At 41.6% G+C, this 16,931-nt stretch overlaps 1 protein-coding gene across 2 annotated transcripts in view; it reads left to right on the top strand.

Moving 5' to 3' along the window:
- Positions 1-16,931, top strand: part of map3k15 (mitogen-activated protein kinase kinase kinase 15) — a 101,893-nt gene that overhangs the window by 74,345 nt on the left and 10,617 nt on the right. For both annotated transcript variants that reach the window (XM_052014109.1, XM_052014110.1), the window contains exons 16-24: positions 978-1,114; positions 1,834-1,939; positions 4,019-4,176; positions 4,862-5,045; positions 6,189-6,366; positions 9,169-9,343; positions 10,544-10,729; positions 12,655-12,760; positions 14,429-14,651. In XM_052014109.1, coding sequence (XP_051870069.1) covers positions 978-1,114; positions 1,834-1,939; positions 4,019-4,176; positions 4,862-5,045; positions 6,189-6,366; positions 9,169-9,343; positions 10,544-10,729; positions 12,655-12,760; positions 14,429-14,651 — 1,453 coding nt within the window. The remainder of the gene's footprint in view (positions 1-977; positions 1,115-1,833; positions 1,940-4,018; positions 4,177-4,861; positions 5,046-6,188; positions 6,367-9,168; positions 9,344-10,543; positions 10,730-12,654; positions 12,761-14,428; positions 14,652-16,931) is intronic.

Here is a 16,931-nt window from a genome sequence, read left to right as displayed (position 1 = left end):
GCTTTGCAATGATTGGAGGGCTGACTTTAAACTGACAGAACAATAGAATGAAGCAAAAGTTAAAGGCTGCAGCTGGTAAAATTAAGAATAGAAGAAACTGGGAACACTTTGCAGGTTGGGGAGCAGGTAGAGAGAGAGTTTAGGTGATGATCTTTCATTAAAGCAGGATAAGTCTGAGGTGGTTGAATAAACAGATGGAAAAATATAAAGAGAGACAACACTGCAGATGCTGGAACATGGAGCAAAAAGCAAGATGGTAGAGGAACTCAGCAGGCCAGGCAGCATCTGTGAAGGGAAATGGACAGTTGACATTTCAGGTCACGACCCTTTATCTGGATGAAGATGAAGGGTCTTGACTTGAAAGGTTGACTGTCCATTCCCCTCCACGGAGAGGATACTGCCTGACCACTAATTTCCTCCAGTATCATGTTTGTTGCTCTGGAAAAATATTATACTGTCCATTCTGCGGTATTCTGATCTGGACACAATCATAGCTGGTTCTGGTGGAATCTCGTAATTCACAACATGCTGAAAAAGGAGCACCATTTTGTTCAATGAATCAGAATAGTCATTGCAGTAAGGAAGGAGGCCATTCAGCCTATCGGAGCATTCCAGTCCGTCCCAGTTATCACATCTCTTTCCCTGTGGAAAGGTATCAGTGAATTTCAGAACAGGTCGACAGTGAGATTTAGCAGTGCCTCTTCTTTCTCTAGAGCACACAGCATATGACATTGCCTTGAGGATGAAGATACAATTGATGACTATGAGCATTAATTTGCTTGATCTTGATTACTGATCCCGAGGCGATTAGATACAGATTTTAGAGGCAGATGCTGATTTTCTGGATAAACGAATCATGCCTCTTCAATAAAACAAAATAGCTCAGGATACACTCTTGATAATGCATTAGAGTTAATGAGCTGCATTGAAGTGCCCAAGTTAACTTTGTTCATAGCATACATCTTTATTCTTTACAGGGAGCCTTTCTGCACTCCTCAAATCAAAGTGGGGTCCATTGAAAGATAATGTGTCTACCATTGTGTTTTACACCAGACAGATACTGGAGGGCCTACACTACCTTCATGAGAACCAGATTGTGCACCGAGACATCAAGGTGACTGGTTTGAATTGGCTTGAGTTCTGTCCGAATTCATATCAGATTGATAAGATGATGCTCAAGTAAAATATATTAAGTGGAGAAGAGATGGTTCATTGGGAATTTTATAATCTCCTGCACCAAAATTGTCCTTCAGAGATGCAGATGCTACGGTGAAACTATTTTAGAGGCACCTGATAACATACAGTATTCTGATAATGACATCACCGATGCACCATTCCAACTGTGTTAAATAGACCATGTTACCCCGTATAAAGTCTTTCTCTGCATATATTTAATTACATTTCTATAAAAGGTGCGACCTCAGTTTTCTGCAATTGATGTATATTGATTGGCATAAGAAGGTTAATTAGCAATTGATTTTAGGAGAGTTCTGGAATTCTCAACTTCAAGCAGCAGGACATATTGTGAGATAATTAAAGTTTCAAGGCTCAGATAGATGTTTAGTTAAGGGTACAAAGGAAATGGAGTAATGCAGATAAATGCCTGTGAGATGCAGTACAACCATCACTTGATTCAACAGTAGAGACTGAAGAGCTGAACCACACTCCTTCTCCCCCATAACTATAATCTTAGAATCTAATAGTAAATATTGTCGACCATTTGTTTTCCACAGAATTGTGCTAAGAGTCATTTCCTTTTGGCTAGTACACTGGCTACCTGGTCTAATTCTCTTCCTGTTATTTTTGAAGCTGTGAAGATCTTTATACTTACAGGGAGACAATGTTCTTGTAAACACATACAGTGGCGTGGTGAAGATTTCAGACTTTGGAACGTCAAAACGATTGGCAGGAGTATATCCTTGTACCGAAACATTTGCTGGTAAGGAGCAAAGGACTGAAACTGTCTGGCCTGGATATGCTGATTTCTTACATTGTTTAATGTTTTCCATATTTCCTTACGACATAGAAGGATGCCGTTCAGCTCATTAGAATTTATGCCTGCTCCCGGAGGAATCGCATCAGTTCCATGTTCTCACCCATTCTCTCTCTCGTGCTCATTGTGATTGTCCTACCACCCATCTACACTGGGGATGGTTTACAGTAGACACATCTTTGGAATGTGGGAGGAAACTGGAAGGTGGTCACAGAGAGAAGGTGTAAACCCCACAGCCAGAGGTCACGATTGAACCTGGGTCGCTGGAGTTATGAGGCAGCAGCATTACCTGCAGTGCCATCCCTGCATCCGAAACTCCAATCTTGAAGGGGTGGATGAGTAATTCTCCCCGTTTCCAGTACATGGGGAAAACCACTGGACCACTTCAGCCAAATACATTTGTCAGGCCTAAACATTTCCTGCACTGTGCAGACTTGAGTTCTATTCAGGCATTTAATAAAGACTCCAAGGAACAAGAAACATTATAAAAATCTTTGAGCTTAACCAATGCCATTGCTAAGATTATTTCCAAAGCAAGTATCAAAATGTCAGCTAATTGACCATCTTGCTGATTTTGGATGAGCCTGCCTGAACAGTGGTGATGTTAGTAATGATGATTTTCCCCTTGTCCTACATCATGGCCCTTTGTTCACCAGTTCATCCCTGAAGAAGTGCTGCAGAGATTTGTGGTCATAACCTGGAACAGTTAAAATAAAACCAAGGATGCTGGAAACATTTCATTCAACTATCCCTCGTAGAAAGGTTTATGCAGAAAAATGCCTTTGAGCACAGGCCAATCAGACTGTGGTCTGTACAGAATGTCCACAAGGTCCTGCAGGAGAAAGAGGTGGTAGATCTTGTCAGGTTGTTCCCCTGTCAGTCATTTGGTAGAATATCTCGTTACCAGAACTCTCAAACTGACATCAAGACCTTGCTTGGCTGGTGGTGAGTGGGGCCCTCCCTTCATGCACAGCCAGTGACTCAACTCAACTGCACACTGTCCTTGAGGTTGCTGCAGTGATGATGAGTTCATCATCCACCTCCTGCTGGACTGCGGGTTTTTCCAGAAAGTCTCGGTTGTGATCTTTGTTGGGGTTCATCCTGAACAACTGTGCAACGTTGGACTCTGTGCACTGAGGCTGTTTCCAAGAATGCACCGAGTTAAACATCAACGGCGGCTGCAAGATCATGAATTTGGTGAAAGGCGCAGTTTGCTTTGCCCAAAACCTGCTGCTAATCCGGTGTTAGGGGACATCGGCAACCAAAAGTTGGCGACTGGCACATTCCAGGGTGTGGGAGTGCATGCTGAGGGATGCGCTGGAATTTGGTGCAGCACCGCAGAGGCTTTGTGGGGAAGGGCCACAGTGTGGGGTCATCCTGCCTCTGAGGGGCTGAGCCCCATGTATTAATCTCTCGGACTAATTGCTGATAGAATGCTTGAGAACGAAAAATAAGTTCTAAGTACGGGGAGTGTAATGATATGCTTGATACAGTGAACGAAGACAATGCAATTTCCTGCACTGTATAACTACGTATTTTATCAGTAATGTATATCTTTGGAAAGAACTTATGCTGTGGCTCAAGAATGCCAAGGAAAGTAGCAGTTACAAGACTAGTAAAACCAGCCGCTGCCTCATCATCGCCTATTTTATGCTATCGTTCAAAATCAAAATCTATCCTTCCTCGCTACTTGGAACTAAGTTTGTTTCCATTGATGTTGTCTAATTGTACATGAACAGGCATTGTTTATTTTATTTATTTGTTTTTTTCTTCTCTTTCCTGCCTTTTTTTTAACCACAGAGGTTTAGAAAGATAATTTTCCCACAGACTCTTGGCCACCTTTGTCTCGTTATTGGTTTGGAAGGAATTTTTTCCCCTCTATAAGGAAGGAATCAGACTCTGCTTTCCGCTGTCACTGCACGTCATTGTAGAATGGCTAAAATGTGACAAAATAATTTCCATGTTGTTAACTGTGGAATTTTCCCTTTCTTCAATGGGTTTCTTTGTCTAATTCAAACCATCTAGGCACATTACAATACATGGCTCCTGAGATCCTGGACAAGGGTCCCCGAGGTTACGGTGCCCCAGCAGATATTTGGTCTCTGGGCTGTACTATCATTGAAATGGCAACTGGCAAGCCACCCTTCTACGAATTAGGGGAACCTCAAGTAGCTATGTTTAAGGTAAGGTTGCTCCTGTGTCACTTTTTGCCTTTACAGAGTATGCCCCTACTCCTAAAGGATTACAGTCAAACTCGGATAATCCGGCACCCTTGGGACTTTGGTGCTGGATGGGCCGATAGTCCAGATCATTGAATGTCATTCCTATTAATACCCTAACACACTGTTCTTTCACTTTCTTTGAAATGTTACACAGCAGGATAATACAAATGAACCCAATGAGTTTAAAGGGAGCAGGAAATAGAGCTCTGTGAGTTTCAGCCTGTAAATTTCGACTCCAGTCACAATCGTGTTCTGATGCCTGGTCCTGACCCTGACTTCACATCAGAGCCATTCTCTTGACCCCTCATTCACGCTCCTGAATAATGAGTGAGCCAAATGCCAAACCGTTGGGACTTCCGAACAATCGGATACTGGATTATCAGTTTTGCTGTCCGAGGTTTCCTGTCTTAAGTCTTAAAATGGGAAAAGGAATCTGGGTATAACTTAGTAATAAATGTGTGTCTATTAGAATAAGTTACAAAAAAATTGAAGTGAAAATGATTTTGGTTCCATTGACTATTCTATATTTTCTATATTCCCATTTCTCCATCCTGTATAAAACAGATGGTGGGAATAATTGTTCCTGAATAGGGCACTCACCTGTTTTGAAGTTTTCCTGTTTAGCTAAGATGGGCTTCTTCAACAGGTTGGGATGTTTAAAATCCATCCTGAAATCCCAGAATCTATGCCAACAGACGCAAAGTCCTTCATTCTACACTGCTTTGAGCCTGATCCTTCCAAGCGAGCCACAGCTGCGGAGCTGTTGAAGGACCCCTTCCTCAGGAAGACTGCTAGAGGCAAGAAGAATAAAATTGCCTTCAAACTGACTGGTGAGACTTGCAAATAGTCAAAGATCCAGAGCCATTTCCAGAAGAGATAACAGTTATTATATGATTTAGATAAGAGTATCTATATTGTGGAGAGGATGGACAGAAACAACTCAACAGAAAATTGAAAAGACAGAAAGTACACAGTTAATGGCAGGAGCCTTAACAGCATTGATGTACAGAAGGATCTTGGTGTCCAAGTCTATAGCTCCCTGAAAGTGGCCGCACAAGTTGATTGGGTAGTAGAGAAGGTGTGTGGCATGCTTGCCTTTATTAGTTGAGCCCTTAAGTTCAAGAGTCAGAAAGTTATGTTGCAGCCTTATAAAACTCTAGTTAGGCTGCATCTAGAGTACTACATTCATTTCTGGTTGCCCCATTTTAGGAAGGATGTGGAGGCTTTCAAGAGGGTGCAGAAGAGGTTTACCAGGATGCTGCCTGGATTAGAGGGCAGGCGCTATAAGGAGAGGTTGGACAAACTTGGGTTGTTTTCTCTGGAGCAACAGAGGCTGAGGGGAGACCTGAGAGGCATAGATAGAGTAGACAGCCAGTGTCTTATTCCCAGGGTTAAAATGTCTAATACGAGAGGGCATGCATTTAAGGTGAGAGGGGGAAGGTTCAAAGGAGATGTGTGAGGCAAGTTTTGTTTTACACAGAGAGTGGTGGGTGCCCGGAATGTGCTGCCAGCGGTGGTGGTAGAGGCAGATACACTAGTGGTGTTTAAGAGGATCTTAGATACGTACATGAATATGCAGAGAATGGAGGGATATGGACCATGTGTGGGCAGAAGGGATTAGTTTAATTGGGCATCATTAGCTTAATTAGTTCGTCACAACATGGTAGGCCGAAGGGCGTGTTCCTGTGCTGTACAATTTTTGTTCTAGAAGTAGTCCCCTGAAATTGTGAGGCAGGGAATCAGTTGAATGGGAGTAGACTCCAGTATTGGGTATGGAGCTTGTTGCTTGTAATTATTGCTCAGTTAATATTAATGGTTCCAGAGTTAAGTCTGGTCCAGTGTAGCAAGCTGAGTGCTCGGAATCAGACGTATTGCACCCACTGAAGTGAGCTACAAAGCAGACTGTCCTAAAGAGGTTTAAAGGAAATGGTCAGCAGGCAGGTCATTTTGTTTTCTTCTCCTTTGTTGTCTAGAGTCCAGTCGAAGCATCTCTCTCCCTATCCAGGGTCAGGGTGAAAACCGGGGCAGCAGCGGCAGTGATTATGGATCAGTGTCACCAGACCTCGACACAAAGCACGACCTGTTCTTCGAGAAAAACGAGACACCAAATTGGGACAATCAGATTGGAGTTCCAAAGTCTCCTTTTCTGAGGTAAAATGCAAAAACAAACTTTACCTGTTCTGTTTATGAAGCTTTGTTTGTGCTCAGATCTTCCAGTCATCAATGAGGAATGTCACTGTGACAGAGTGAAACATTCTGCCAGGTTTACAGTTAGAGGACAGGACTGTGATGCAAATGCCACATTGCCACATTACATGCCCACTGGCAGCACCTGTTAGGATCTTATTACCATCATCTAACTGTTCACATTGAAAGATGAATATTACAAAAATACCTCAGTGGCATGAAATAGCACAAGGCATCTTTGCTCACAGGATGAACTCCCAATCTTAGCTGAGCTCTAGTGAGGAGATAAACGGCAAGGGAAAAAAACATTGACATTTCTAGACTGCTATAATGCAACACATTATTCTTTCACTTCTTCCCTTCCCACCATTATTACCACAAACATTTCTTCTTGGTGAAGCGGCAATTCACTTGCACTTGTTCCAATCTAGTGTTCTGTATGTGATCCCCTCTTCATTGAAGAAAGCAAATGTAGACTGGTTGCCTGCTTTTGTGTTTTCTTCAGGAGGATAAGAGCCACAGTTCCTATTTTGTGTAGTTTTCACAAATAGTGCTCCTGCTTCAAGAAGCCCTGTGCCAGAGTGTAAATTCACATTAATTTTGGTTCCAAACAGAAAGCTAAGAAGCCAGACAAGAGATTTGAAGTTAGGTTGGATCAACATAAGCAAAAAAAAACAAACTGATGGAGAAGCTGGAGATACAGGGACAGCAAATGCTGGAATCTGGAGCAACAGAAAGTGCTGGAGGAACTCAGTGGGTCAGGCAGCATCTATGGAAGGAAATGGACAGTCGACGTTTCAGGTCGAGACCCTGTCCAGATGAAGAGTCTCAAGCTGAAACGTCGACTGTCCATTTCCCTTCATAGTTGCTGCCTGACTCGCTGAGTTCCTCCAGCAGTTTGTCTTTTGCTCAGCATCTGCAGTCTCTAGTGTCTATGGGTAAGCTTGAGTAAATTTTGAACAGAGAACTCCTTAAATAAATTATAGGGTTTAATTTCTTGAGGGAAAGAATACAGAGCTGACACAATAATGTTAAATGTATGAGAAACTCTGCATAGGTTCATAACTAGATGTAGAAAGTCATTACGTATCTGCTAGAATGGAAGCTATATCCTGTGGGTGAAGGTTTCCCCAGGAATGCACGTTTCTGGAGCACAACAGGAGGTCCTCTTTCCTGAGATCTTAAGTACTGCGTCAACGAATAATTGTTCCATTGTGTGTTAGATTTCCAATATTTAGCCTGCTCTCTCATTGCAGCAGTACTCTCCTCATTTTAGGGGATATTACCCTTCACTTTTTACAAAAGGCTTGTTGGAAATCGCATGCCCATTATCGACAGGTTTGCCTGTGATTGGGTAAAGAACCCTGATTGTCAAGTGTATTGCAGTTGCCCTTGGGCAAACTGCCACCTCGCCCATTCACCACCCAAGGCAAAAATAGATGACAATGTGGATCATGCTCCCACTGAGTATGTATGCTTCTTAGAGGTTTGATGCTTGTACGTGATATGGGAGACAAAGTGCAAAAAAGTTTTGATTGCAGTTTGCACGGTGGAATCAGAAGGCCTGCATGTCGATTCTGTGTAATTTTATGCTTTGTCATTCTGTTCATTCCTATTATAAATTAATTTGTACCTATTATGTTATGCATGAGATACACTTACCGAGCTAAGTTTTCCATTTGCTATTTGCATTTATTTTAAGAGCCCAACGAGAGTATTAAAAGTTGAGCTAAAAGTCGAAGACACTTTCATTCCCAAGAAGGTACAGAAATCCCTTTTGCATTAGAAGAGGCAGTTGTAAAGAACCTTCACTCCAAGTCAACAAGTTCATTAGCGACTTGGAGGAGCCTGATTACTTTCATCAGTCACTTGCATTTGCCTGATGCATAGACGTATCTGGTTTCAGCAGTGATTTCAATTGATATTTCAGTCATCCATCCCACTCTCCCCCGAGGAATTACAACTGCCAACTGCTTCTTCCATGTAGTAGTAGCAAAATAAATCAAATATCAATGCCCAAGTCAGATATCCAGGCTAAATCTTCTTGTGGACCGTATGCACCTCAACTGAATGCTTAGAAGTAGTGCAATGACCAAAATCACAAAACGGCTATAACCCGTTATCCTCTGTCACATAATGTTAAGTTTTGCTTGTTATTGTCATTGTTACACCTACCCCAACATTACAGCAGGTTTGAGAGGCCATATGCGTCCCCATGTTCCTGCTTCTTATATTCACTGTTGCTGACACTCAAGTTTGTTCATTGTACTCTCCTAGCCCTGATGAGAATGCTTGATTTTTTTTTTATTTTGATCACCCTTTATCAGACTATGCACTTGCAAACTCTGAGCTGCTGCTGTTCCCCACATATAGTTGTCCATCAACAGAGACTGTCTCTTTAGCCATTGCGTCTTGAGCTTTGGAATTCAATTCTACAACATCTCTCTTCACTTGTTAGCCCCCACTTAAGATTTGATGTTGATTGGTTGGCCTAATGGTTTCATCTTTGGCTTTTATTTTGTCACTTTTTTTTGATCTAATTGAATATATTACCATGATGAGCATTTTATATACATATATGTTGATGTTGGTCAACTTAATTGTTGGCATAAGCTACATTTGGACAGGTTTATCTGCAAATCCAGCATTGATGGTTGCCTCACAATCCGATAAATGGCACTGAATCTTAATGTTCCTAAAATGTACTCTTTTGTTGATGGTTCCTTAAAGTTGCTCACTATCCCCAATGACTGTTCAATGATATAGTCTCCCTGATGAATCTTCATCCACGGAAGATAGAAACAGTCCTGTTTCCTCTGATGAAATAGACACAAGCCTATTCCTGCTAAAGAAAGACAGTAAACGCAGATCCGTTCTCTACAAAATTCTGAATGCAGACCAGGATCAGGTTATTTCCAACTTGTTGGATAGCCTGCAACAGGTACGTGGATTTCTCACACTCCTTGCAGCTGAGTAATTCAGTTTGCTATTCTGTTATATATAACACACTGAAAACAGCTTCCCCTGTGATGTGGTGCAATGTCATCGGTGGTGCTGCTGCCTCATAGTTCTAGTGACCTGGCTTCCAACCTGCTGAAGAGTGCTGTCTGAGTAGAGTTTGCATGATCTCCCTGTATTCATGCCTGTTTCTCCTGGTTGCTCCTACTTGATCCCACATCCCAAAGATGTGCTGGTTGGTGAATTAATTGGTTATATTAATTTCCCCTCGTTAGGCAGGTGGTAGGAGAAATGAAGGGGAGCTAATGGATATGTGAGAGATAAATAGGTAAGGGAATGGAACTAATGGGGTTGCTCTGAGAGCTGGCTGTGTTGTAAGAAAATAGGAGAAATAATATTATTGAACGAAATAGTTTTATTTGTTTGAAGTATTTTTATTGTTTTTGCTTTGAAAGTTTTTGCTGTGAGCCCTGACATTCACCCCTGATGGTAGCCAGTTAATTCAAATAGTCAGAATTTATTTTCTTTCTGTGAATTAAGGTGGTCGGAATGACCAATGATAGCACTGAAGATTGAGGCACTTTTCTATCCTGGCTATTGGATGTCAGCATGAGTATTCTCATATCAAGAGGAGCTTGGTTGGACACATTGCAAAACTTCCTCTGCTTATTCCCAAGAAAGTGTCTGCCATCACTTTTAGGAGAACACCCAAAACTACATCAGCAGTACATATTTCCCGCTACATTCATCCTGAGTAAAATGCTGTTTAGCAATAGTTTCGTGCAGTGGATCATGTCCAGTGGTTTCTGAGTGAATGTAAAACATGCACATGGGCTTGGTGTGGGTTAAATTTGAGTCCAGTTCTATGAAGTGAAGAACCCGTGTCATCTCCAGGTGGGATTAGTGTGGATGGGCGAAACAGTCGGCATAAACTTGATGGGCCAATGGGCCTGTTTCTGGGTTATACAACTCTATGGTTCCATTACTTGATTTTTATTACCATAACTTCACTGAAGTGATACTGTACACCTCAGTAATTGCTGACATCATGACCAGCCAGATGCCCTGTTAGTGTTTTAGTATTTTCTTTACTCAATTTTAGATGCCCTTCACTCTACATTTCCAGTCGCTCCCCACCTGCTTACCACGTTATATTTAACACATTGCTTGTTTTATTTTCTAGAGTCATGAAGAGCTTAAGCTGTCAGTTGATCACATAAAGCAGATAATCAGTATCCTGCGGGATTTCATTCGCTTCCCAGAGCGGAGAGTGATGGCCAACACCATCTCCAAACTCAAACTGGACTTGGATTTTGATAGCATCTCCATAAATCAGTTTCAGCTGGTTTTGTTTGGTTTTCAGGATGCGGTAAGTTCTGTGACAACAGAATAATGCAAATGGCAAGATTCATATTGGTCTATTCACTGAAAACATGTGACATGCTGTGACCCTAGAAAAAGGTGTTTTAAGGTGAACTCATGCTCATTGAAAAGAATTGAGGGAGGACTTAGTTGGTTATATAGTTCTAAGACCAAGAGCTTCAGAGCACGCAGGGTGCTTGAAATTAGATGCAACTTTTGTGTTTGATGCATAAGCACAGTAAGGAAAGAAAATTAATGTAGAAACTAGTTCTGGATTTGATGATGGATTGACTGAAATATTCAACAAAAAAGTTTCAGTTCAAGGTAGTAATAGGTGGATGATGTTCACACTTGGTTACTGAACTGATCGAGGTAAGGTGACCAAAGCCGGTCAACCAACAAAGGGGTGAGGTCAAAGAAACAAATCTGACCATCAATTAAGGGAGACAATGCTACTGATGAATAGAACTAATTAAGAACTGAGGATGTGAGGAAAGCTGAGAAAACTGCAGCTAAAAATCAGAAATAAGAGTGAGACAAAGCAAGAATCCTTAATGAGTAATGTAACTGGCATTAAACAGATGAACAGAAGAGTTCAGTAGCAAAGATATTGGTTGCCAAAGGGTTCCAGATCACATCCCCTCCAAAGATTTGAGCATAGAAGATTTCAGGATATAATGGAAAAGGTTCTTCCCCTTTGCAATCAGATCTCTGAACGGTCCATGAACACCACCTCATTATTCCTTTATTTTTGCACTATTTATTTATTTTTGTAATTTGTAGTAATTTTATGTCTTTCCACTGTACCACCACCGCAAAAGAACAAATTTCACGTCATATAAGTCAGTGATAATAAATCTGATTCTGAAGGGTGTTTAGGCTGGATAGTTCCAGTTGTGGAGCTACAACAGGTGGGATGCAATAGAGTAACCAGGCCCCATTTGTGCAGAGGTATTCTTGAACATTTTACGCTTCAACATTGATAATTTCAAGTAGGGCTTCAGATTCTGTTTCGTAAGATTATTCCTTTGAGCATAAAAAGAGGCAAGGCTAATAAACAAAATTGACATAATTTTGAGCAAATGGAAATGGACAAGGTAATTTCTCTGTGAAGTGTGCTAAATGACGGTGGATGGAAGAAAGTGATGATAAGACATTACTTAAAGTGGAATTGGCAAGGAGGCTAACCAGGTAGCTCTTTTAAAGAGCCGGCATGTTTTTGTACTGTCAGATTATGTCCTAAATGGAAAAGTGTCAATAGACTGGAAGCTGGCAGAGGCAATAATGTTTTGGCAAAGTTTCCTGGCATGCCCAATCAATCATCATTAAATGAAACTCGCCTAATGTTTTAATGTTGTGATGGTTAAAGAACCAAGGTTGCATTAAAATATTACCAGTCTGCATTGTCAAATGATAGTGACAGCCTTTACCTTAATGACAACTTCCAGGACTCTTAATCAGGGTCAGGTGACCAGTTGAACTCTGAACATGAACTCTCCATATGCAACCATTCAGACATATCCTGCTAAATGATACATGTTAAGTCATCACCAGGAAAATGTTCCTTACTGTTGAGCTTTGTTTGAATAGAACCACGATGATTTGAGGAAAAGTGAATCAAATGGTAGATACTGATATCACAGGTAGATGCAGTTCTACAGAATGCAGCCATCAGGATTGATGTATTGTCCTGAACTATGTGACTTGAACAACATCAATAATCTTTGTGGAGCCTCATTAAGCTAAAACTTGGTATATATTAACCATTAATCTCAATATTTAATTGATACGTATGTGGTGATGTTGAATAGATAAATGAGGGAGAAAGGTACTGAACAAGGTAAACAGATTTAAGAAATTGGCAGATTCATGGTTGAATTTTGTCTTCTTTCTCTTTGCAATAAAATAAAAACTTTTTTTTTGCTGTTTTAGGTTAATAGGGTTCTGCGACACCATAATATCAAGCCCCACTGGATGTTTGCAATGGACAACATCATCTGCCGTGCAGTTCAAGCTGCTGTGACTATTCTCATTCCAGGTATAAAATGTCTCGCTCTTTGAAGACCAGCTCAGGAATATTCTCTCACTTCAATAATTTAGGTCTCTAACACTTACTGAGACTTTCAAACTTCGAACAGAAATAGAATTGGAGTAGATATAATTCAATCCTTTTAATTTCTGTATGTAAGATTGCAATCTTCACTGTGATTAGATCAGTCTTCAGGAGATGTACCACGTACAGGAACTAGGACAGTTTTAAAAATGTGTCGGGTGTTAATTAGATCCTGCATCATTTGGGTTTTGATGCAAGAGGAACTACATTTCTCAGACGGGACCAGGAGAACAGTGACAGGCCAGTGAGATAACACCTGCTATTCCAATTGTAAGTACCTGTTTTAAGTGCTTGGGTTGAATGTAGCTTCTTACCTGACATAAACCACTGATTTCAAAGTAAATATGTATATGGAGAAGATGATGATGTAGCCCAATATTCTATCACCAAGTTCCTATGACAATAAAAATAACAATATACTTTCAAATCAACTTGTTCAGGTAGGATGTAAAGCTGTGACCACTGGACTCCATACCAGCACACAAAGACGCTGGAGGAACTCAGTGGGTCAGGCAGCATCTATAAAGGGAAATAGTCAATATTTTGGGTCAACCTGAAACGCTGATTGTCCATTGCTCTCCATAGGACAGCTTAACCCGCTGAGTTCCTTCAGCGATTTGTGTGTTGCTCCAGATTTCCAGCATCTGCAGTGTCTTGTGTCTCCGCTTTGGGGCTCCATACCAAGCCTTGTAACTTACGTTGAAATTTCAACCAACAGAATTTCAGGACCCCATGCACACAGCTGTTACATCAAATTTGAACTGACTGATGTTCTCTGGCACTGACTCAGCCTGTCTGCATGCACACTTTGTGTATGGCAGTGTTTGCCAGTGATGGCTCATTGACCCCATGCTTCAGAAAACCTAGTGACTGCGGATAATCCCCATGGGGTGTCCAGGCCTCACATTAGTCCTTGTCCTGCTTCCCTTAAGTTCCTGTCTCTGCTTCCCTTAATGTAACTAAACAAAAGACAGCCTCTGCTTCCCTTGACAACTGGTGGTGCTGTCCAATCCTCTGGAAGTCAGCAAGCTCCAACTCCCTCTTGGTATGCAGATCTCGAGGAAGATGATGCATTCTTCCGGAGCTGGGATACCTCGTGTTGGAATCCGGATGGCCAGCACCACTCACTTGGTGTCCTAGGCCTTCTGAACATAGGTAATTAACGGGTTGGAAAATACCATCAAACCTCAAAGTTGAGTTTATTGTCATGTGCACAAGTACATTTGTGCACAGGTGCAATGAAAAACTTACTTGCAGCAGCATCACAGGCACATAGCATTATAAGCAGCATTCACAAGAAAAACATAAACATAAATTATACATAATTTTTACACAAAAGAACATAGAACAAAAAAAAACAAGTCCATTTTGTGCCAAGTGCCAGTCAGACAGTCATGTTAGATACTTCTTCTCTCTCCCAAGCCTCACAGTATGTAATCTTCCCCAAACATCAAATTGAAAATAACATTCAATGTATATTTGCAGGGAATGTTAAATAGTGCTATAATAATTCTTATTAAAATTATAATCCTGACCTTTTAACTTTATTGTTTAACGGTCAGATTCTAATATATCAAAGGTGATTTTGTTTAGAGCTGCATTTTCACTTTGGCCCTGCCTCAAAGGGCGAAGGTGCAGACAGAGATGGAGATGAGGTAGAGGATCCCGTGTACCAACCTAGGGCACTGCCTGAAAATAAGGAGCACCTCATTACCTCAGGAGCAAGCACCTTTAGTTCTGCCACATCTCAAGATTTGCAGCACCTACAGGAGCCTCTGAGTGTGCAGCTGGAGAAACTAAAACGGGAGACAAACAGGTATTGAACCTCCGTTGATATTAAGTAATTTATTAAGATAGAGAAGGTGCAGAAAAGGATGCTGCCAGGACTGGAGGGCTTGAGAGTCTGGATAGGCTGGGACTGTTTTCCCTGGAGCAAAGAAAGCAGAGGGGTGACCTTCCAGAGGTTTACAAAATTATGAGGGGGATGGATAGGGAGATAATCACTGTCTTTTTCCCAGGGTAGGGGAGCCTAAAACCAGAGCGCATAGGTTTAAGGTGAGAGGGGAAGTATTTAAAGGGGACCTGAGAGGCAAGTTTTTCAGGCATAGGGTGGCCAATATATGGAACGAGCTGCCAGAAGAAGTGGTAGACACAGGTACAATTGCAACATTTAAAAGAGACTTGGACAGATTCATAGATAGGAGAGATATAGAGGGATATGGGACAAATGCAGGAAAATGGGACTAGCTCAGATAGGCACCTTGGTCAGCACGGAAGAGTTGGGCTGAAGGGCCTGTTTCCATGTTGTATAACTCAATGACTATGATTATTCCTCTGTGTCACCTGCAGTTGCTTCATACATACATGTGAATCAAGAGCAGGAGTAGGCCACTCAGTCCTTGGCCTGCTTCCCATTCAATAATAAAGTAGCTGATCTGATTGTAAGTTCAACCGTACATTCATGTCCACCCTCAGTAATCTTTCACCCCCTTGCTTATCAAGAATCTATCCAACTCTGCCTAATAATATTCAAAGTCTCTGCTTCTGCTGCCATTTGAGGAAAAGAGTTCCAAAGAGGCACGATCCTCTGACAGAAAAAAATATTTCATCACGTCTTTGTCTTAGATGCACAGCACCTTATTTTTAAACAGTGAGCCCCCAGATCTGGATTCTCCCACACTTCCGCCCAATCAAGGCTCCTCGGGATCTCATGTAAGCAAATCTCTTATTCTTCTAAACTCTAGCGGTTACCAACCTAGTCCTTCCAATCTCTGCTTATGAGATGACCTGTCCTTTCCAGTTATTTGTCTAGTAAACCATCTGTGTACTGCTTCCAACGCATCAACATCCTTTTAAAAAAAACAGACCAATTCTGTACACAGCGCTAGAGATGAGGTCTCATCAATTTCCTACTTAGTTGATAGATAACCTCTCTTCTTTTGTATTAAATACCCCTAGTAATAAATGATAATATTTTGTAAGCTTTCCTAAAGACCTGGCTGTACCTGCACATTAGATTACAAACAAAATCTGTTGTGGTTTTGAATCCTGATTAACACTTTAGTCAAGTCAGGTTTATTGTCATGTGCACGAGTACAGTGATGTGCAGATACAATGAAAAACTTGTTTGCAGCAGTATCACAGGAACGTAGATTCAGACAGCAACACACAGAACATAAGTTGGACATAAGTTATACAATACAGTGAAGGAAAAAAAGACTGCAAAACAAGACAATGCGGAAAAACCCACAATTAGAGACAAGTCCATGGTAGTGCAGGAGGTGGTCTGTAGTGTCCTATTGCTGAGGTAGGGTTAGGTTTCTGTCAGTTGGATCAAGAAACTGATGGATGTAGGAAAATATCTGTTCCTGAACCTGGTGGTGTGGGGCTTCCGTACTTCCTGGCAGCGAGAAGAGGGCTTGACCCAGATGGTGGGGATCCTTGATGATAGGTGCTGCCTACTTGAGGTAGTACCTCATGTAGATGCTTTCAATGGAGGAGACAGCTGTGCCTCTTGATGGACCAGGCTGTGTGTACAACTCTCTGCAGCCTCTGGTGTTCCTGTGCATTGGAATTGCCGTACCAGGTCATGATACAACTAGTAAGGACACTTTCAAGTACTGAGGGTGTGTTGATAACATTTTTTGATGGTGGACCATAGCCCTGTCACCTGCGTAAATGGATGTAAATAGCATGACTTGGGGTGAAGGGGGTGGGTCAGTTCTCCCTGTCATAGTTAACAATTATTCAACACTTACCCTTCAACCAATAAATAGAATTAATGAACCTAGTGATTTAATTAATCGCAGTTTGTGGGATGGTGCAGTTAGCAAATGGGTCACTCTGCTTTCTACACTGCAGTATTGGCTATAAAGAACTCTGGGCCGTCCTAGGATTGTGGCCGACCCTTGGACGTCGTCTGGATAGGGACTAAGTACTCAGTCCCCAGTGTTCACCTTCCCTCCATCTCCTGCCACCCCACCCCACTCCCCCACCCCCTTCATTACATTTAATGCATGTGTTGTAAACAACAGAACAATGATTTCAAGTTGTTACTGGATTTCAAAATTCTACTGAACTTCTGTCTTATTACTCA

Source organism: Pristis pectinata, chromosome 4, assembly GCF_009764475.1.
Source record: "Pristis pectinata isolate sPriPec2 chromosome 4, sPriPec2.1.pri, whole genome shotgun sequence".
Classification (NCBI taxonomy): Eukaryota; Metazoa; Chordata; class Chondrichthyes; order Rhinopristiformes; family Pristidae; genus Pristis; species Pristis pectinata.
Note: the sequence above shows the minus strand (reverse complement) of the source record. Positions and strands in the feature narration are given on the sequence as shown.